Source organism: Gastrolobium bilobum, unplaced genomic scaffold (assembly GCF_033153095.1).
Source record: "Gastrolobium bilobum isolate Gb01-03AN ecotype WA unplaced genomic scaffold, APGP_CSIRO_Gbil_v1 utg8085, whole genome shotgun sequence".
NCBI lineage: Eukaryota > Viridiplantae > Streptophyta > Magnoliopsida > Fabales > Fabaceae > Gastrolobium > Gastrolobium bilobum.
Window position 1 is genome coordinate 261,739 of NW_026899665.1, and position 21,165 is coordinate 282,903.

General features: G+C 32.4%; 2 protein-coding genes across 5 annotated transcripts; one reads left to right on the top strand and one right to left on the bottom strand.

The window, feature by feature from the left end:
* The first annotated feature begins 416 nt into the window (after positions 1-416).
* LOC133292424 (ABC transporter G family member 5-like) lies at positions 417-2,357 on the top strand. The gene is made up of 2 exons (XM_061490826.1): positions 417-1,317; positions 1,357-2,357. Exons 1-2 carry the CDS (start codon positions 417-419, stop codon positions 2,355-2,357), a joined length of 1,902 nt encoding a protein of 633 aa, XP_061346810.1.
* A 1,556-nt stretch (positions 2,358-3,913) lies between these two features.
* LOC133292479 (uncharacterized) lies at positions 3,914-10,128 on the bottom strand. Of its 4 annotated transcripts, none has more exons than XM_061490894.1 (8): positions 9,979-10,128; positions 8,954-9,188; positions 8,478-8,589; positions 5,850-6,005; positions 5,431-5,468; positions 4,788-4,896; positions 4,248-4,314; positions 3,914-4,164 (listed from the first exon to the last, which is right to left on the bottom strand). In XM_061490894.1, the coding sequence occupies exons 2-8, from the start codon at positions 9,143-9,145 to the stop codon at positions 4,116-4,118; spliced, it is 723 nt and encodes a 240-aa protein (XP_061346878.1). In that variant the 5' UTR covers positions 9,146-9,188; positions 9,979-10,128; the 3' UTR covers positions 3,914-4,115. The 4 variants fall into 4 exon arrangements, with proteins under 4 accessions (XP_061346878.1, XP_061346879.1, XP_061346877.1 ...); XM_061490895.1 differs by lacking the exon at positions 9,979-10,128 and adding an exon at positions 9,680-9,790; XM_061490893.1 differs by lacking the exon at positions 9,979-10,128 and adding an exon at positions 9,452-9,756.
* Positions 10,129-21,165: the final 11,037 nt, after the last annotated feature.

The following is a 21,165-nucleotide window of genomic DNA, read 5'->3' on the forward strand; positions in this document are numbered from 1 at the left end:
AACCAGATATGAATGTCTAAATTTAGTATACTCATTCATTTCAGTATATTAATGAATAAGTATTAATATATTATGAAATCTTGTTAAATGTATATTTTACTCACTAACAAGTAATATTAGTAACGTATATTATACAAGCATTCTGTGTCCAAATATATAAAATCGGTAAAGAAATAGCAAGAACAAGTGCACGTGAACCTTGTATACAAATTTCGAGGACCTCAGTGTCTTTGTGATTATATCACTTTGAACCACACATTGTTTCACTGTGAGTAGCTGAGGCCAAAACCGTTGATTTAAAAAAAGAAAATAGAACAAAGAGGAAGAGAACCAAATGGGTTTGGGAATCAGAAGAGAGTAGAAGAAACGGAGTGAAACACAAAGAAACAGTGGTAAAACAAACTATTCAAGTGAAGATGCAGAGTTGTGAGGTTGAGGCCATTGGCATCAACTACAAGATCCACACACACAAAACGGAGCACCCTTTTAAAATCTTCAGCAAGTCTCCACAACTGGATATTGAAGAAGATGGTCAAGAAGCTGAAGAGGAAGCAAAAGGTGAACAAAGTTGCAGTGGAGTTAGGCATGTGCTGAAGAATGTGAGTTGCCAAGCCAAGCCATGGGAAATCCTAGCAATTGTTGGGCCAAGTGGAGCTGGAAAATCATCACTGCTTGAGATTCTTGCTGGTAAACTTAATCCACAAAGTGGGTCTGTGTTGGTGAACCACAAGCCTGTGGACAAAGCTAAGTTCAGGAAGCTTTCAGGGTATGTTACACAAAAGGATATTTTGTTTCCCTTACTTACAGTTGAAGAAACAATGATGTTTAGTGCAAAGCTAAGACTAAAGCTTCCTCAAAAAGAAATATGTTCCAGGGTCAAGTCACTGATTCAAGAGCTTGGACTTGACCATGTTGCTGGGACTCGAATTGGCGATGACAGGGTCCGAGGTATATCTGGTGGTGAGAGGCGTAGAGTTTCTATTGGTGTTGAAGTCATACATGATCCAAAAGTGCTTATTCTTGATGAACCAACTTCAGGGCTTGACAGTACATCTGCTCTTCAAATAATTGATATGCTTAAGGTCATGGCTGACACTAGGGGCAGAACCATAATCCTTAGCATCCATCAACCTGGGTTCAGAATTGTGAAGCTGTTCCATTCAGTGTTGTTGTTAGCCAATGGCTCTGTGTTATACCATGGCACTACAGATTTGCTTGGTGTGAATCTAATATTAATGGGTTTAGAGCTTCCCCTTCATGTTAATGTAGTAGAATTTGCCATTGAGTCCATTGACACCATTCAGCAACAACAAAAATGTCAGCCAGTTCAGCTAGAAACGCCTAGGCAATTGCAAGGGACAATGCAACAGAAGAAAGGAGATGATGAACAAGGTGAGAGTAGAAGTGGTAAGTTTACTCTGCAACAGCTCTTTCAACAGTCCAAGGTAATTGATGAAGAAATCATCAACGCTGGAATCGATTACACTTGTGATTTTGCTAATTCTAGATTGAGAGAAACTATGATTCTCACTCATAGGTTCTCCAAAAACATCTTTCGTACAAAAGAGCTCTTTGCATGTAGGACAATTCAGATGCTGATTTCTGGGCTCGTTTTGGGGTCCATATTTTGCAACCTCAAGGATGATCTAGGGGGAGCAGAAGAAAGGGTAGGTCTATTTGCTTTCATATTAACGTTTTTGTTATCAAGCAGCATAGAAGCTCTACCAATTTTTATGCAAGAAAGGGAGATTCTAATGAAGGAGACATCTTGTGGAAGCTACCGTGTATCATCCTATGCTATTGCCAATGGCCTAGTTTATTTGCCTTTTCTTCTCATCCTAGCTATTTTGTTCACAATACCCTTATACTGGCTTGTTGGGCTCAATCGGAATTTCACAGCGTTTTTGCACTTTTTGTTGCTGATATGGCTGATTCTTTATACGGCCAATTCAGTTGTGGTGTGTTTCAGTGCTCTGGTGCCTAATTTCATTGTTGGAAATTCAGTGATTGCTGGTGTCATTGGATCATTCTTCTTGTTCTCTGGATACTTCATATCTAAGAATGAAATTCCAAATTACTGGATTTTCATGCATTATATATCTCTGTTTAAGTATCCGTTTGAAGGGTTCCTGATCAATGAGTTCTCCAACTCAGGGAAATGCTTAGAGTACATGTTTGGGGCATGTATGAAGAGCGGAGAGGATGTGCTTAAAGAAGAAGGTTATGGGGGAGAGAGTAGTAGATGGAAGAATGTTGGGGTCACGGTGTGCTTCATCATGGTCTACAGGTTCATTTCTTATGTTATTCTTAGATACAGATGCTCGCAGAGGGGGTTCAGCAGTGTTGTCATCCTCTAGAAGTCTATGGTATGGTGACTCTCTCTGTCACTCTCTCGGGTTCACATGTCTTGGATTTTACTTCTGATAGCAACCAAAGATGATATTATTATCAACAACAACAACAAAAAAGGTGTAAAGAATCACAGGTTTGGTCACTGCCAACAAATTGTACTAACATGAAATTATGTTGGTTTTTGTTTTATATTATTACTTGATTCTCCACCATTGTCTTTCTCTCTATCCAGATTCCCTCTTTCCTCCTAATTTTCTTCTTCATTCTAGGCCTGTTCGCCAGTACCCTAATTCAACAATGAAAATGGAGTTATACTATAACTAAAGAGCTTTCCACCAGGCTTGCTCAGGAGTCTTAATTTCAATTACAACTTAATAATAGAGTATGAAGTAATTGAGCATTTACAGTAGCATGAAAGCATAAGCAACTGAGAAACACTATGAAAATTATTCTCTGCTCTCAACCAACCCCCAGAATTCCATTTTATCGTTATCTGTAAAATCCCTGAATGCTAATTCCCATGTGACCATATAATACGGTAAGATGTATCCGTTATTTAAAGTGGCAATTAAGCTATCAAGTTCAGCTATTATCAATATCAATGAATCACGTGTTTAACTGCAAGAAAGTAAGCAAATGAACGCCGTGTTCAACTGAGTAGAGTGAGCCTGTTTCACAAAAATTACTTTTAAATTGAAACTGAAAATAAAAAATAGTTTTAAAAATAAAAATAAAAGCTGTTTAATAATTATAAAAAAAAATAACTTAAAAGTAACTTAAAAGCTCAAATTAAAAATAAGTTGATACAACTTAAAAAAACTCCTTCAGAGCTTTTGGCTTTTGACTTCTTTTTTCATTATAAAAAAAAAAGTTTCTTTATCATAAGAGTTTTTGTAAAAACCTAGCTTTTGTAAGCAGATTGGAAGTATCTACCTCTGTTACACTGAAGCCATTAGTACCAACAAACAGAAGATCTCGCTCAAGGTTCTGCAGCTAAGTTGTACAGTTTGCTTAAACCACACAAAATTTTGGTGGACCACTTATTATGAATTTCTGACCTCTCAAATTTTAAGAAAAGAAAAGGTTAATCAGATCTTCACAATGACAGGTCCAAAAGCATTAACTAGAAAGATTATGTTTTATTCATAACTGCAGTCTGCAGCATAAACAAGTGCTTCTATTATAATGTAAGATAATTTTAGATTCACTTTCCTCATCACAAGTTTCATCATCACCAACTTCTGGCACATCCCACATGCCAGCTAGCTTATCTGTTATGTGAGGATTTCCAAAACCAAATAGAGTTTCTTCTTCCAAGGGTGGCTTTCGTCTTTCACCATGAAAACATCCACACTGACACACTCCCAATTGTCTCATCTGTTTGGCTCTCAGTTTCATCGCATCTTTCCCTTTTTATTGCTCTGTATTCTCATTTCAAATAAAGAATAAAAAGAAAAGCTATTTGATCTCTCCGTCCAAAATCCATATTAATATTTTGCTATGCAGAAAGGAAACTAAATGAAGGTTAAGAAACGGGGCAGGGGGAGGAACAGGCATCAAACTAACAATTTTCATTTACATAGTTAATAAGTGACTGAATTCCACTGAAATTTTATATGACTCCACTAACCAGTATCCAGTAAAATATATATGCTTTCCATACCATGCAATAGTACAAGGGAATCGACTGAAAAAGAAGTAAACATACAGTCAGGACAATCTTTTCACTTCCTATTGAGCAACTGGTTTGAATAAAAAGTGAGTTATAACTCATTTTCACTATCATGCAATTGGGCCCCTCTTATTTTGGTCCTGCCCAAGAAAAACAGGTTAGTGAGTATACAATGATAATGGCAGTAGTACTAGAACTAAGGTTGACCAGTAATAACACTTGCCTGCGATATGCTGGCACCGCACGATTCTTAACTTTTGTAGAACCTGTATCCCGAGCTGCTTGCTTATCTGCAACTCAATAGGAAGAAAAACAAATTTTTCATTAACCCTTGAGGAATAAATCCAAGAGATGATGCATAATGGTTCACAAATACAACCCAAAAGCACCTTGCACAACAAACAACACTAGATATAAGCAGAAGCTACCAAACTATTCTTCACATTCCAGAATATTCAAAATGGGCCAGAAGAAGCATTTCTTCTCTAACCTCTTCAGATTATTTTCTTCTTGACACATAAAAAAATAGAGCTAAGGCAATTACTGTTTTCCCATCAAGAAAATAGTTAAACAGCTCAAAAATGGAGGACAGATACAATAATTTAAATATTTTACTTAGCCTTGAGACATTTTTTTTTCACAAAACAGCCTCACCACATATGCCATAAAGACTAGTCAGTAAAACCTTCAACCTAGGTAACAATTTTGAACTACTTTATCAGCAAAAAACCTACTTTTCAGAATGAAAGAGTACATAACACACCTGGAGAATTTTGCAGTCCGTTAATAGAAACACCTGCTTTCTCTGAGTCGGTAATCTTTTGAAACTTCTTCCGTTGTTCCAGTTGTTGTTGTATGGTTTCATTTCTTTCCTGACAGGTAGAAAAAGAGTGCCTATAATAAGCTGACAATAGCGAAGGAAAAATAATCCAATTTTACCAACTTATGACTAGCAGTAAACGGGTGAAGTTAAATCTTTCATCCCAGACATTTAAGAATAACAAATTTATCTAATTATATTCAAAATTTGAGGGTATCTTCAAGGTGTAAAATAGCCTAAGTTTTCCATAGACTTAGAAATCATTCAAGCACAATTGCATTTTGAGCAAAGAAATACCCACAATTAGCCTATGAAAATAAGGGATGAATCATATCATACTGCATTTAAGACCTTCGGAATGCATCAATAAATCCCGCACTAAAAGAATGAGAATCCTAAAATACCCAGCCATCATTAATGACATTCAGAAGTTTCCATTTATAATTTTGATACAGCGGTAAAAGTACGAATGCTAAATCATTTCCCAGCAAAAAAAAAAAAATGATCTGAGAAATTAACCCAAAAAATTATAATAAATGCTCTATACTGTAACAGTTTGAACTTTGAAGAGATTTGGCTATTGTACCTTTTCAGCTGCTATCAACCGGGCAGAGTGCTCTTGCTCTGAGGGCACAATAAATATAAGTAAATGTTAATTCCAGCACAGGCCATATATATCCAATTTCAGTTATATATGAGTCTGCCCAAATCTTTGGAAGGCACATGTATATATATGAATTACACCATTTGATAGCTATGATACAGAAGAAGATAGATGAAAAGAGAAGGGGAGGGGTAACGTAGCCAGATAGTCCTATATATGTGCATGCAGCTTTGCAGACAACAGAAAATCCAAACCACTCCACCATGAATATGGCCAGTGAATCAGTGACATGAACCAGAATTATCAATACTGAAAAAGTTCCAGTCCTACCAATGTATCAATACTGAAAGATCTTTCATAAAATTCAAAAGATTGATGCAATATAAAGAGGATGGTCTAACCTTTTACACACTTGATGCTTTTGAATGCCTTAAAGAGGCTCAAGGACAAATTTGACATAGCTTCACTACCAGAGGAGTCCACAAGTTTGGTAAGAGGAATGGTTATTAGAGGCATTCCTTTTGATTTCTGAGCAACTAATTTTGCAGAACTAACACCTGAAAGAAAACAGATGGTTGTGAACAATGAGTACGCTTCCTTAAAATGAATCCTAAAAACAAATAATATGGCATTCTTTATCACATGCATCAGAGAACTTCTAAATTCAAACATATCAAAGTGGTCCACATAAGATTTATATTCCAGGATTTAGAAAGAGAACATCATAATCTCTCTCCTACCCAACACTAAATTCAGTAAGCAATTACTACATCAAAACCATCTCCGCAAGTCACAGAGATGCAACTGTCATAAGCAAGTCAACAAGTACTATCATCTCCATGCCTTTAATAACAGGTTGTACACCACATCTAGATTTACTTCACCAACCCCTCAACATGAGAATATTAAAATAATATGATTTTGACAGAAACTGCTATCATATCATCTTTAAAAAATTAGTCCTCACCAAATTTCTAGTGGACATAATAACTAGTAGAATTTGAATCAGAGAGAAGATAGAGAAAGGAGAGAATAGGACAAAATATTGGCCGATCCAACTTTTCTTCAAATACGAAACTAACATAAATAGGAAAATCACAAATTACAAAGAGTGACTCATAGATAATCCTTATTCTATTAAGTTACAGTTTAACTACAAAATCATACTCGGACCAAATTCCAAATTAATATAACATAAAGTCCCAGAATTACAAATGTAATCTCTTGAAATCTTATTTAGTATATAAATTGGAAAGGAAAACATTAAGAAATAATAACTGACTACTGATGGGGGGAAAATGATAGACAACCATCAATAGCAAGGCAAGAACCCCATTTCACAAGCTGCTATTATCAATTTATCATCATTAATCAGTTACAATCTTCTCCAACACCTTTAAGGGCTCTCAAAACAACAGCATTACAGCATTAGCAGGACAGCAAGATGAATCAAGATACAAGCCCTTAACTGCTATACTGCATAACAACATAAAAACCATGGTCACGATAACAAAACCAACCAGTGTTCTACTACGTTCATGCAATGACTCTGTTCTTGTCCACTCCATAGTTATCCACTCTGCATTACCTCCATGATATTACCCTCATGTGAAGGCTTAAGCCAAAGAGAAACAATGCAACCACCATCTTTGATAAGTCACCAAAAAAATGTTCTTTAAGTCTGATGCCATACACTGATTGCCTAATAGCACACACTGCTGGTATCGTCCAATGAGTTAATGGTATTGTTCTGGACCAATCAGACGGCCTTGTTAGGCTAGCTCAAGTGGCTGCTCGGCAAGGCCATTAACACTTAGCACTTGGTCCCTCAATACATGTGTAGCACATTCACATCCAGATCATGAATGTTTGGAATCCATATTATGCAAGGAGACATTGCTTTTGCTAATTCGAATTGAAGGGTGAGATAAAATCGATCTATTTCCGGCATCAAATCCATAGGTAGCACATTCATCATAGTTAGAAGCTCCAGCTCCGTATCAAGGTCACGATCGATATCGTCACTATTATCAGTATGGTCACTATCGTCACTCTCGTCAATAAAAAAACCCTTAGGTTTGTTATCCAAGAACTTGTTCAAAAATACTATAATGAAAGGAACATAGGAGTTCGTCGCTAGGTATTTGACCAAATAGGATCGTCCAATTCCTATAGAACCTATCACTAAAATACCCCTAGGGGGGTAGGGCTAAGCGGAGCGAAAAGGTACCCCTCAAGTATCCCATGCACGCATGACCTTTTTCGTGTCAGGAGTCACGTAACCTCACACCACCGTGAGGCCCATATGGCTGAAACGACTATGACATCACACTTCTCTTGCTGAAAGGGAATCTTCCATATCCTATAAATAGAGGACCTCACCTCCTGAAGCTGAATCATCTTCTCCATTGCTCACCTTGCACAAACTCTGCCAAAATCACTCCTCACCAGCCATAACCATGCCCTATTCACCTTCCCCGTTGCTTCTTCGGTCATCATCATATCAACATACTTCACTCATTCTGGGATGCAGTGCATCATTTCTACATTTTGATTAGTTCAAGTTTCTAAGTCTGACGTCACCTACTCCCCTTTAAGAACAGTCCCAAAGGTCTCAAAGGGTGTAGTTATGCACTCAAAACTATTAAAATTTCCTTTAAAAAAAAATAGATAAAGGGGATGGTATACGTAGGTAGAGTTTTCTATGCTTGCATAACATATTAAGGCCTATTCAGCACTATATTTGAACAAGAAATCACAAATTTCTTCAATCATGGCGCCAATTATAATTAATTAACCCATTCACTTCATGTTTCCTATTCACACTTATAAACCAGAGCACTTATACATTTCTGTTAAATCATACTCTGGCCACACACAAAAAACTTAGATATACAAGGCACACTCACACACTTAAGAAATTAAATTTCTTTACAAATAACATATATATCATATGATACTTTTACATTAATTTTTCAAAGGAAAGAAGCAAAGAATAGAACTGCAGAAGTAATAGGAGTAATAGGTACCATCAGAGTTTGAATTCGCATCTAGAACCAGCTTCAGATATTCTGACTTGAGGGAAGTTACAAAATAATCAGCAAACTCTGACCAAGAGCCGCCTATTCCAATGATGTCCCTCTGCACACAACGTCAAAAGGTCAAAGGAAAACAGCTATTATAAATAAAAATACTGATCTTTCACGAGTTTTAAGCAAATTTACATAATGTTGCGCGAAAAAAAGAAAAAAGCTTAGTTGATATTCGGGATCATTAACATCATGACATAAAGTTTCACTTTTTGCAATAAAGCAAAATTTTCCAATAGAAAGCAATTGTGTCTTATTCATCCTCTCAACCAAATTAAAACCATTAGAGCGCAACATTATGGCAATTGCAACAAACTGTATTCCTTATCCACCATTCTTGTTTGAACCAACACTATAACTCGCATATATTTATTAAACAGAAAATGAAGCAAGAGCAGGTGAGTGAGGATGCTCACAATGTCCTCAAGCAGGGAAACTGAAAGCTGAGCTTCCCAAGTATCAGAGTGGAAATCAGTTACATGAATTACAAGGTGAGAAGAATCAGGAGCATAGGCATGGAACAAAAAGGGATGCAAAGGACAAGAACTGTGAGCTGCCCTCTCCACTTTGGGTTCACAAAAGATGGGATCAAAGTCTTCAAACGCCATTGCCAGTTAAGATGATGCTTCATTAGCTACCAGGCTGGTCCCACTGTTACAAAAGAAGAAACTTGATTCAGCTTCACACACTCACACATGTATGACATATTGGAGTTGGTAACATATTGCTAGAAGAAGAACAATCTAGGGTTTCTGACCCATGTTATAATTCTAGTCCTAGTTCTAGAATAGCATTACCGCAGGGTATTGCATTTAAGGCATTTCCTCAAGAGATGAAAGAAAGGTTGTAACTTTAAAGTTTAAACCCTAAGAGCCTCCTTTCACTCTGTAGAAAACTTTGGAATTTGGATTAACCTCGTGTATTGTAAGTTAATTACTCGCTTCCCTTCCTAGTCTTTGGTCCATTTTCTCAGCATCCAAACAAATTTGAGCAGGGAAAAGAAAAGGCGGGAAATATTAAAAGAGGAAAAAATGAAAGAACCCAAAATTGGGGGAGGAAAAGAGGTAGCAAGGGGAAAGGTAAAAAATCAAGACAACGTCGGAACTAACAAGACCAAGACATGGCTTAGAAGCAGCAAAAACCTTGTTTGGATTCAAAGTTCATACGGTTGGAAGTTGGAACGGCGTTGGTAACATGGGACTCGACGGTCAACAACATAAAACGACATTGTTTTCAAGTCTTGTTTTATTAAGATAAGCATATTTGATTTTGGGATTAGGTCTAAGGTTAACTTGTTTCTTTTAGTAATTTTTATTTTATTGTGAAATAAATAAATAAATAAATAATTTTTTTTAATAAAACAGAGGTGGGTATGCTATAAAAATTCCAATTTTCAACGAACCAAAAAATAAATAAATAAATCCAATCCTCGAGAACTCACAATCTGCACCGCCTCATCGGTTCCATGTCAAACAAGCTGTTGGTGGATTATTTGAGCTTTTACAGGTCCATCTATCTTCTTCTTTTGGCTTGTTTGGTTATTGGGAAACCAAGGGAAAGAGGAGAAAATTTGTAACAGCAATTTCCTTTCTCTGCTTCTCTCAATATCTTAGAAAGTGTTTTCAGGTGTGATACTAGTTTTATTCTTGAAAATGCATTTCACTTCAATTCTATTTCTGTTGTGTTTGTTTCCTTTAACAATATGATTCTTTTAAGTGTTTTATTAGTATCATGTTACATAATCTAATAAAACTTTCCTACACACACAATTAAGAGGTGGAGTCCACATGTTTTTTTTTTCTTTCATCATTTCACTTTCTCTCTCCTTTATTGTGAGAGTAGGAAACTTTTCTTATATCCTACAACATTATACTTAGGGGTGTAAATGGGCCAGGCTGGCCCAGCCCAGCCTACGGCCGGGCCTACATTGAGCCCAGCTCAGGCTCAGCCTTTCAGAAAAGTAGAGTAGGCTTAGGCTTATAAAAAAGTTTTTTTAATAAATAGGCCATAGGCCAATTTTTTCAAGCCCGGCCTACAGCCTTGTAGGCTGGCCTATTTAATTTATTAAAATAAAATAATAAAATAATATTTATTTTATGTGGCAAAGACACAAAGTACCAAATACCAATATCTCTTACTTTTTGTGCTTGTTTTATTTTATGAAAGGAAAATTTGTCTAATGTCTCCAAATTTTACATGTTGTTGCAGCTTAGTACCATTGAGCAATGGGTACCTTGCTGGATTATGATGTTACTGACGAAGATCTTTCAATAATACTCTTCTTTCCTTTGTCTTGATGGTGGTTTAAAGATTTTTAAATGAATGACATTCTTTTGTAGACTTTATTTCAGCATCCAGTAATTGTATTTTTCTTATTTTTCCCATTTCTTTGACTTTATTCCTCTGTGATATACATTCTAGAGCTGAGGTATTATGTTAACTCTTTCTTGTTTGTCATTTTTTTCTTATGAGAAGTACTAGTGCATGCATGAATGGAACTTTCTTTGCTCTATACAATTATTTTTTTTGCTTAGTATATATAATGGAAGGCCTACAAGGCTTGTAGGCCATGTCAGGCTTTCTTATTTTCTAAAATGGGCCGGGCTTGGCCTACAAATAAAGTCTTTAATAGGCCAGTAAGCCAGATAGGCTGAATTTTTTTTGACATAGACTTGGGCCAGGATGGACAAAGCCCAACCCAGCCCATTTACACCCCTAATTATACTCATAAAACCCTTCTTTTAATTTGTTTTTTCTTCATGCGGAAATTGGGCCCCTCACTTTTTTTTCCACTAACAAGTTTCGTATGCTATTGCTAGCCAACTCTCATGATCCAATGGATGGAGTAAGTCTTATATTAAATGTTGACGTAAGTCTTATATTAAATGTTAGTGTAAAACTTATAATTCTTGCACATCATCTCTATATATACGTATAAATTATATTCAATTTTAATATCTCATTTACATTTAACGATTGACATAAATAATAAATTAGAGTAATATTAAATACATATCAAATCAAAAGCTAATCATGTGTGCAACCCTTAAAAATCACCGGAAAGAGCACAAAAATAAATAATTAAATACAGTCGAGCATGAGATTGCCATGAATAAATAGGGAAAAAAAAAAAAAAAAAAACTCAAATGGTTGAGACTTGAGAAAGTATCATTTATGAATCATATATCTCTCTATAATAACAAAGTGGGGGGGGGGGGAAGTCCCCTTCGACCGCACCTAAAGTAGCAATGACAAGTAACTATGTAGAGGAGACTATTTATTTGCTTGAACGGTTGGTGCAAAGAGTGAAGAAACAGAAAATTTTCTGGATGATACCAGAAAAAATTCGACGCTTGATGCAGCCTCTCACCGGGGGCAGGACTCGTTCGCCATCACTGCCACACTTTTTATTCCTCATCTTCCATATTTTCTGGTGGGGAACTAATCTTAACTTGGTATTCGTCATTGCCTTCTGATACAACATTTACTTCTGAGGTTCAAGTGATCAGAGAAATCTGTGTCTCTGAACCATTTGTAATTGGTATATATAGATTGTAGTGGGTATATTATGCATATTACGGGAATATGATGGTATATATAGTCTATAGCTGCTATGCTGTATGCACCTTTTTTCCCGACATAGTTAAAAGTTGCTAAAATATACTTATGTTGTGTTATGTGTATATGCCCGACAACATAAAAAGTTACTGAGATAAACCATAACTTGGTCTACAACTTGCATTTTTCCCACAGTAGGTAAAATCGCTAGCATACTTGTTATGGATAAGAAGTTAGAAAAATCATGTCTCTGTATTTGTCAGCCCAATAGCCTATGAGAGGGTGCTGAGCCTATTAGCCTCCAAGACGTCCAATCGGTTGGACAATTGGTTGAACATCTCCTTGAATTGCTCTAATAAAGACTGGATCACGTCTTCCAATTTCTGTACGCGTTTGTCCATGCCTGAGCTTTGATACCAATTGTTACGAACAAAATAAAAAAAATGGGAATTTGATTTTATTGAGGAAACATGACCTCAAATGATTTTACTGAGGAAGCCTGACCTCTTGCACAGAGTATTTTTTTCCAAATAATTCTTCTCATAATCTTTATTCAAATAATTCAAGGTTTAAATAGGTCATACAAGACAACTTTAGAAATAACTACTCACTGGTACTAAATAGACTATACTAATAACTATGACCTATCATTTAGGAAAGTTGAAATTCAAATAACTATCCATTACTTAAATAACCTAACAATTCAAAAAATAATAAAATAAAAATAAAAACCTTAGCAGTGTCAAATTTATACCTTTCTTTTTCTCTTTGTCTGTGATTGATCAATGTGCTAGTGTTGTTTCTTCTGGTTGTACCATTGTCAAAACAAAGATAACTCATTCTAGACCGGGAGACATTCATCCATAAATCTTAGACACCCACTCTTGAGGGGACAAAATTGCCTTGAAGACACGATATTCAATATTGGACTCGGATTTAATTTTTTACAATTTTTTATGTCTTGCACATTGCATTCTAATTTATTGTGATTGCATTCTGTTTTATACAATTATGTGCTATTGTATTGTTATCATTATAATCCACAACATAGATATTTACCCTACCACCGATAACAATGTTAAGGCAATTTTCTAGATCTGAGTTTGGTGATTAAAATTGTGGCTGTTCAGTTTTTGGGTATTTTTTTTTTTTTTGGTAAAACAGTTTTTGGGTATTTAACAAGGGAAATATAGCTTTGTTGTTGCCAAAAAAAAAAAAAAAAAAACTTCTACAATAATGCATAAAAGAGGCAGGATACATCAACGGATCTTAAAAAAAATGGATCTCACTTTTTCTATGTATATAAAAAAAGTTTTTATTTTTCAATATGTCACGTAAGAAAATTTTTATCTTCTATTTTCACTTCGATTTTCGTGCTATATTTTTGAAAAAAGTGTTTGTCATTTTAAATGAGATAAAGTTATGTCATTTTAAGAAAGAGATAGACACAGAAAAAAAATTAATTTTAAATTAAAAAAAATACTCATTTTCTCTCTCATGATTTTCATTTTTTATGTCTATCTCTCTCCTAAAATGACATAATTTATATCATTTAAAATGATAAACACTAAACCCTATATTTTTTCTCTTTTCTTTTTTTGAAATAAAGTGGATTCCACCGTTTGTTGTAAAAGAAGGAAAGAAGATTTATCTTATATCACATGAGAAAAATAAAACTCAAAAAAAAAAATCATTTGCAGTAAACACGGAAAAAAGAACCCATTTAACAATTTAGTGTTTGTTCAGTACCAATCTGTTCGGTCATATTGCTTGTTTAACTGTTCCATTTTTTACCAAAAGTTGCTTCTCGATTGTTGTGATTTTCTTTTTGGTTTTCGAACAGCATTTGTCATTTGCGTGGACTATTACGCACTCCATATGGTCTGTATTTCATGAATTGAAATTGCGCCTTGGTTTTCGTGTTTGAATATTCAGCATCAAAGTCATTTCATTCAATTCACTGTTCGTTGATTGTCTTCTAAATATAACTAGTTTATTGCCATTCGATATACGGGAAAAAATGACAAAATTTTTATCCTCCGTGGTGGTTGGTTAATCACATTATAAATTTTATACTTTTTTTTTTTTGGAAATATATAAATTTTATACTTACAAAAACACTATATTGCTATTTTATTCTATATTTTAGGTGAAAAAATTATAGCATTGACACAGAACTTTGCAAATGTCAATCACAAACAAAAATCTGTTATTCAGAAGAATAATTAATTTTGCATATAACTACATCATAATACACCATAATACGTTATAATACACCAGGTAAACACGAGGAAGGGATATAAAAAGAAAAATGCATACAAATTATTGTTAACTATAACATTCATCAACAAAATCAAGGTAACAATAACACCAAGCAAATATAGATTTAAAAGATCAGCTTTTACCTATAATATGAAAACGTTATTCATTAAGTGTCATTTCGTAGCAATCATTGGAGGGATGAGTTCAGCACTTACTAAATATGTCATTTCATGTGTGACTTTCGTTCCTTGTGCCTACGATACAAAAGGCAAAAACTCATTAAATAAGTAACATTAATATGTTAACACCCAAAAGTCATAGTATCACCAAAAAAAAATTGGATTAAATTTTTTTAAACACAAAAAAAAAAATGTTGTTTGAACGGGATTTGAATGCAACTTAATCAAATAAGCATGTATGAGTCATTTTTTTTTTTTTTACATTACAACAAGTGCATATGAACAGAATCAAAGCAACTACACTAATCTTTGAGATAGACTTTCATTTATTGCAATCACATTTAAAAAAATAATAATAAATTATTATTATTTGCAAGGATTTGTGTCGTTAGTATTTAGAATTTTACAAATTTGTATTTACAAAAATTAAAATCAGATTTAGGAATTTAATAAAAAAAGAAGAAGGATGAAATTTTAATTTAATTATAAAAATGTGTTGGTGGGCCGGCCCTTCGGGCCGAGTCCCGTTTGCCACCTCTAACTATCAGCATGTAAAAGGTTTTTATATTTATCCACACAAAAACGTTTTTATAGTTGCGTCTAGAATTTTATATTTTATCTCAGAGATAAACTTTCATTTACTACAATCAGATTCATAAAATAATAATAAATAATTATTTTTTTGCAAGAATTTGTGTCGTTAGTCTTTTTGAAATTTCACAAATTTATATTTACAAAAACTGAAATAAGATTTAGTAATTTAATTATAAAAGAAGAAGGATAAAATTTCAATTGAATTATAAAAATATATGGCGGGCCGACCATCTGGGCTGAGCCTAGTTTTTCACCTCTAACTGTCAGAATTTTATATAAATATTTTTTTTTTGCAAAGATTAGTGTCGTTAGTCTTTGGAATTTCACAAATTTGTATTTACAAAAATTGAAATAAGATTTAGCGATTTAATTATAGAAGAATAAGGATAAAATTTCAATTGAATTATAAAAATATATTGGCGGACCGGCCCTCCGGGCCGAACCCAGTTTTCCAACTCTAACTGTCAGCATTTTATATAAATATTTTTTTTTGCAAGGATTAGTGTTGTTAGTCTTTGGAATTTCACAAATTTGTATTTACAAAAATTGAAATAAGATTTAGTAATTTAATTATAAAAGAAGAAGGATAAAATTTCAATTGAATTGTAAAAATATATTTGCGGGCCGGCCCTACGGGCCGAGCTCAGTTTTCCAACTCTAACTATCAGCATTTTATTTAAATATTTTTTTTTTCAAGGATTAATGTCGTTAGTCTTTGGAATTTCACAAATTTATATTTACAAAATTGAAATCAGATTTAGTACTTTTTTTTTTTGGTAAACAATTTAGTACTTTAATTATAAAAGAAGAATGATAAAATTTCAATTGAATTATAAAAATCTAGTGGTGGGCCGGCCCTCGGGGTCGAGCCCAGTTTTTCACCTCTAACTGTCAGCATTTTATATAAATAATTATTTATTGCAAGTATTCGTGTTAATTACTCTCTTGCAATAAAAAAAAAGTTTAATTTTTTTTTTGTAAGTTACAGGAAATAGAACACACAACCAGACACACCCTATTACACACTCCCACACCACTAGGCTAGCCCTAGTGGATTAAAAAAAAGTTTAATTTCTTTCTTATGTGCTAAATTAAAATTTTCATTTTTATAGTTCTTAAATTTTAATATATTTTTTTTACAGAATGACAGACGTCATTTTTTATTTAAATTTAAAATTTAAATTTTTTTATATTAATTATGCATATTTTTTTATATAAATTTTTCTATTTTGATTTTTGATTTTTATATACTTTTTTATTTCGAATTAATTTTACAATATAAATAACTTTGTTATTTTACAATATTTTTTAATGTTTTTGTTTTTTTATGTAGCATTAATAGGGCTAATAATTATCCATGCAAAAAATAGTGAGATATACAACAAAAGAAAAGTAGAGGTCTTTTTTACTCATAATATACAACAAAATAAAAGTAGTTGGACATTAAATGAGTTGTCTGCCACAAAAGTTTTCAAAAGTTTTCCCACCATTACAAAGTTAAAAATTCAAATTTAAACATTAATTCAAAATTTAGAAGAGTTGAGTTATTATTAATTTGAAAATTTTAATATAGAATTGAGTGGGACATTGAATAAGTTGTGTGCCACCAAAAATTGTTCACATAATTTTTCATTTAATTTATTTCCAAATTTCTAATTTATTTTACAATATAAATAATTTTTTTATTTTACAATATATTTTTGAATGTTTTTGTTTTTTTTATGCAACATTAATAGGGCTACCAATTACTCATAAAAAAATAGTGGGATATACAATAAAAGAAAAGTATAGGTCTTTTTTATTCATAATATACAACAAAAGAAAAGTAGTGAGACATTAAATGAGTTGTCTGCCACACAAACATTTCCAAAAGTTTTCCCACCATTACAAAGTTAAAAATTTAATTTCAAAATTTAAATTTAAACATAAATTCAAAATTTAGAAGAGTTGAGTTATTATTAATTTGGAAATTCCAATGTAGAATGCAGTGAGACATTGAATGAGGTTTCTGGCACAAAAAATTGTTCACATAATTTTCCATTTAATTTATTTCCAAATTTTGAATTTTTATTTTACAATATAAGTAATTTTGTTATTTTACAATATTTTTTTGAATATTTTTATTTTTTTTTATGCAACATTAATAGGGCTGACTATTACCCATGAAAAAATAGACAGATATACAACAAAAAAAAAGTAGATGTTTTTTTACTCATAATAATATACAACAAAAGAAAAGTAGTCGGACATTAAATGAGCTGTCTGCTACAAAAAAATTTCAAAAGTTTTCCCACCATTACAAAGTTTATTTCGATTGCCTGCCACCACAAATGATTTTTATTTCGATTTTTAAAACAAATACTATTTAAATTTACCAAAGAAGGAAAGTTTTCAATGTCATGTAGTGTGAACACAAATCTCAAACTTAAGGAGGGAGTGACACATCAGCAGACTTTCCAACAAATGAGTTTCCTTTATATATATACATATGGAAAAAACTATTCTTATGTTACATGACATAAGTTTTCTCTCCTACACACCCTTCGATAACTGTGTCACCTTTTTCTTTTCTTTTCTTTTTTCAGGTGATGGAGCTCACTAGTTTGTCTCTATGAGATAACTATCTTCTTTAACATGAGATTAATAAAACTCATATAATATATCATCAATCAGGAAGGTTATATTTAAAAAAAAATTGTTTACAAATTATATCAATTAAAAATATATGATCAGTACTAATTTATAAAAGAAATTGTAAACAATTCATTCCCATCGTCAATTGCTTTAAATTGTAAAATATATATGATCATTAATAATTTTTTCTCGAATTCCCGGGAAACTGAATTTTTTTAAATTTTAAGTTTTCAGATATTATCGTAAACTGAATGTAAAAATTATATTTTTGAAAATCGAGATTTCCGGACAAATAAAAATTTCTCCGGTACCAAACGCCTCAAAGGATATTTCATTTTGAAAAAGGCGTCGGATGTAATAAATATATAAAGTTTTTAATTGTATTTTCAATTCACGGTTACCGAGGAACCGTTGAATTGTATGTGATATGTGTATACGAAAGCCTTCTTGGCTGGTTTAAACGCTTTTGGCATCAATGCTTTTTATCTTTATTGCAAAATAAGATACGTTGAATTGATATGCTTCTGAGAATGGATTTCCATGACCGAAACATTTGTGATGTTTAACGGCACCATATTCAAAATGACACTTTTTTTATTTTTTTTATTTAAAGAGGGCATGAAGCCCAAGAAAATGACAGTTATTTGTAACTGCCATTGTGATTTGGTTCCTTTTATTCAGATGATTGTTAATGATTGTCATGGTGTGGTGGTAGTATCGTGGGTTATATATCGGAACATTGTGTTCAACTACCACACAAGCATATTTGATATGTGTTGTTGAAAACGTTGCATATGATGTGCTCATATATGCAGCAACAATATATGTATGTGAACTGATAGTTTTGAATTGCTATGAGAAATATTTATGGCATAATTTATGATAAGAAATAATTAATTCTTGCACGAACCTGGTTATTCTTTTATATATTATATTATACTTATTAATAATTGATTGATTATATTGATTAATTGACGATTGATTCATAACTTTTTTATGGGTACTGAATTTCATTAATTTTTAATTAAACGGTTTCATAGAATTTAAAAATATTACATATGTATATATTTAGAGAAAAATATTTATGTTTTTTCTGCAGAATTTTTTTTTTACCACACTAACATAAAAATAAGCGGATCACATTATAATGAGAAGAGAAAGAAAAAGTTATTAGGATATAATGAGACCCACTCACTACCCAATGAGTGCAGCTCAGTTGGTAACTTGGCGCTGAGTTAGTGGGGTTGGATATGTGTTCGATTCCCGCTGAATGCATTCTTGGGGAGGGGGCTGAACCTTTAGCCATCACTGTTCCCCCGCACTCCGGATTAGTCTCATAGCCGGCTCAAAGAGTCGAAGCTCGTGGGGATACCGGAGGGAGCCAACTCGTCTCGAAGAGATAATTAGGGTTGGGTAACTCCAAAAAAAATAAAATGAGACCCACTCACTTTTACGTGAGTGTGGTTAAAAAAAAAAAGTTCAACAGGAAAAGCAGAAATGTTAAACTCATATGTTTATAAGAAAAATATTAGATCTAACAAATATAATCATTTATAAACTATACAAACTTTTATGTGAACTTTATTATTCATAATTTCTGAATTTTTATATGTTTTTAAAATATTTGTTAGAAAAATATATGATTAGTAAATCTTACCATAATAATCAAACATGAGTTTTTCTTCAAGGTTAGTAATTGCAAAAAGCTCATTCTTCTAATGATAACGAATTGCAAAAAGAGAAGAAGACTATGACCAATTTTGATTGTTCATGGAACCTCTATCGTTTTGATTAGATTGCGGTTATTTATGTTCACACTCCATCAAATATGAGCTTTTCTTCTACGTTGGAAATTTAAGAATAAAAAAAAGGACTCTTATGACTAACTTCGTTAGATCGTTTAATCTCTCCCGTTTTCATTAGATTGCGGATATTTATGTTCACACTCAACATGTAACTATCAAATGTAATTACCCAAATGGTCAAATCCATGTCATCTCATTCATCTCTCCTTGATCATCGATTCCATGAACTTCTTCCTCTACGTTTCTACCATCACTAATCTTTTCGTCATTGTATTATTCATTGATGATGAAGCAAATTCTCTAAACGTTCTCACCTAATTTGTCAACCTAGCTATAGCATAGTTGAATAGAAGGGAAGCCGAACAAAGACGAAATGTGTTACCTCAAACCCCACAAAGCCCATGGTTGACTTCATCCATAAGTCACCCGATTATACATAAACTTTGTGTAAGTGACCTAAGTCTTGGAGTAAAGTATATGAGTGCATATCTATTGATTGCATAAAGCAAATCCTTTAATTATAATTGTCAAACAAAGTCTATAAAGAGCTTGGACCATTAATTGGGGGCCAGAAAAACATGTCCATGCATGCTTCCTGAATAGACTACAATAGACCATGACAAAAAGAGAATACAATGCAAAGAACCACCCCGTTACAAAGAACCATGCCAATGGACCAAATTAGGGGAATCAATCATAATTGACAGTTTCTTAAGCGCGTACGGCACATACATGCACTAATTAATGATATCAAATTAAATAAGTTTTCCTTTTAATAAATTATGATTTATTAGGTGTGTCAAAATAATGAATTTTTTTAGATTTTCCCAAGAATTACATTCCACTCTATTTTTTATATTTGTCATAACTATTAACTTAACATCATTGAATATTTTTAAAATTAAAAATAACTTATTACCAATTGTTAAATACTTGTATGTAAATATTGTGGTCAAAATATTTAAAATATATATAATCTTATGAGTTTTTATTTACAAAATTGAGTTAGTTTTTAATATAAAACAAAAAAAGATATAACTCGAAAAATATTATGAAGAATATATAATTTATATATATATATATATGTGTGTGTGTGTGTGTGTAAGATATATTATAGATATTACTAAGAAATTATACTTTTCCTTTTATTTAATTTATTGAATTAGATATTCTAACAATGTAAAATTTTTGATAATATTATATTTTTTATTTCTAAAATTTTCTTAATTTACTTTTTTTTTCTAATGTTGCGAAAAAGAATCTTGCTAAAAAAATATATATATCTTAAAATAACACAAATTTGATCATGAGTGTATCTTTAATGTAGGGACAAAAAAGTGTTATATTTCAAAAAATATTACGAATCATAATTATCTAAATGTCTATAGGTAATTCACTCTAATAAAATAAGATTTAACTTGAACTAAAAAAAAATTTATTAGGTTTATTTTTAAATTTTCTTATTTTTACTACAAAATTTTGCATTTAACATTAATATTCGTAATTTTTAAATTTATTTTTTTATAAAATTTATTAATATAATTTAGAAACAAAAAATAAAATTGATTACAATTGGAAAGTTATTAAGCTAAAAAA

Bases quoted from the DNA above. Each gene is read 5' to 3' on its own strand.
- LOC133292424 (XM_061490826.1), top strand. From the start codon at position 417: ATGCAGAGTTGTGAGGTTGAGGCCATTGGCATCAACTACAAGATCCAC. The intron at 1,318-1,356 runs GTCAGCCAGTTC...GGCAATTGCAAG, and splicing joins CATTCAGCAACAACAAAAAT to GGACAATGCAACAGAAGAAA.
- LOC133292479 (XM_061490894.1), bottom strand. From the start codon at position 9,145: ATGGCGTTTGAAGACTTTGATCCCATCTTTTGTGAACCCAAAGTGGAG. The intron at 8,590-8,953 runs GTGAGCATCCTC...CGTTGTGTGCAG, and splicing joins TTTCCCTGCTTGAGGACATT to AGGGACATCATTGGAATAGG. The intron at 6,006-8,477 runs GTACCTATTACT...GTTTTCTTTCAG, and splicing joins TGCGAATTCAAACTCTGATG to GTGTTAGTTCTGCAAAATTA.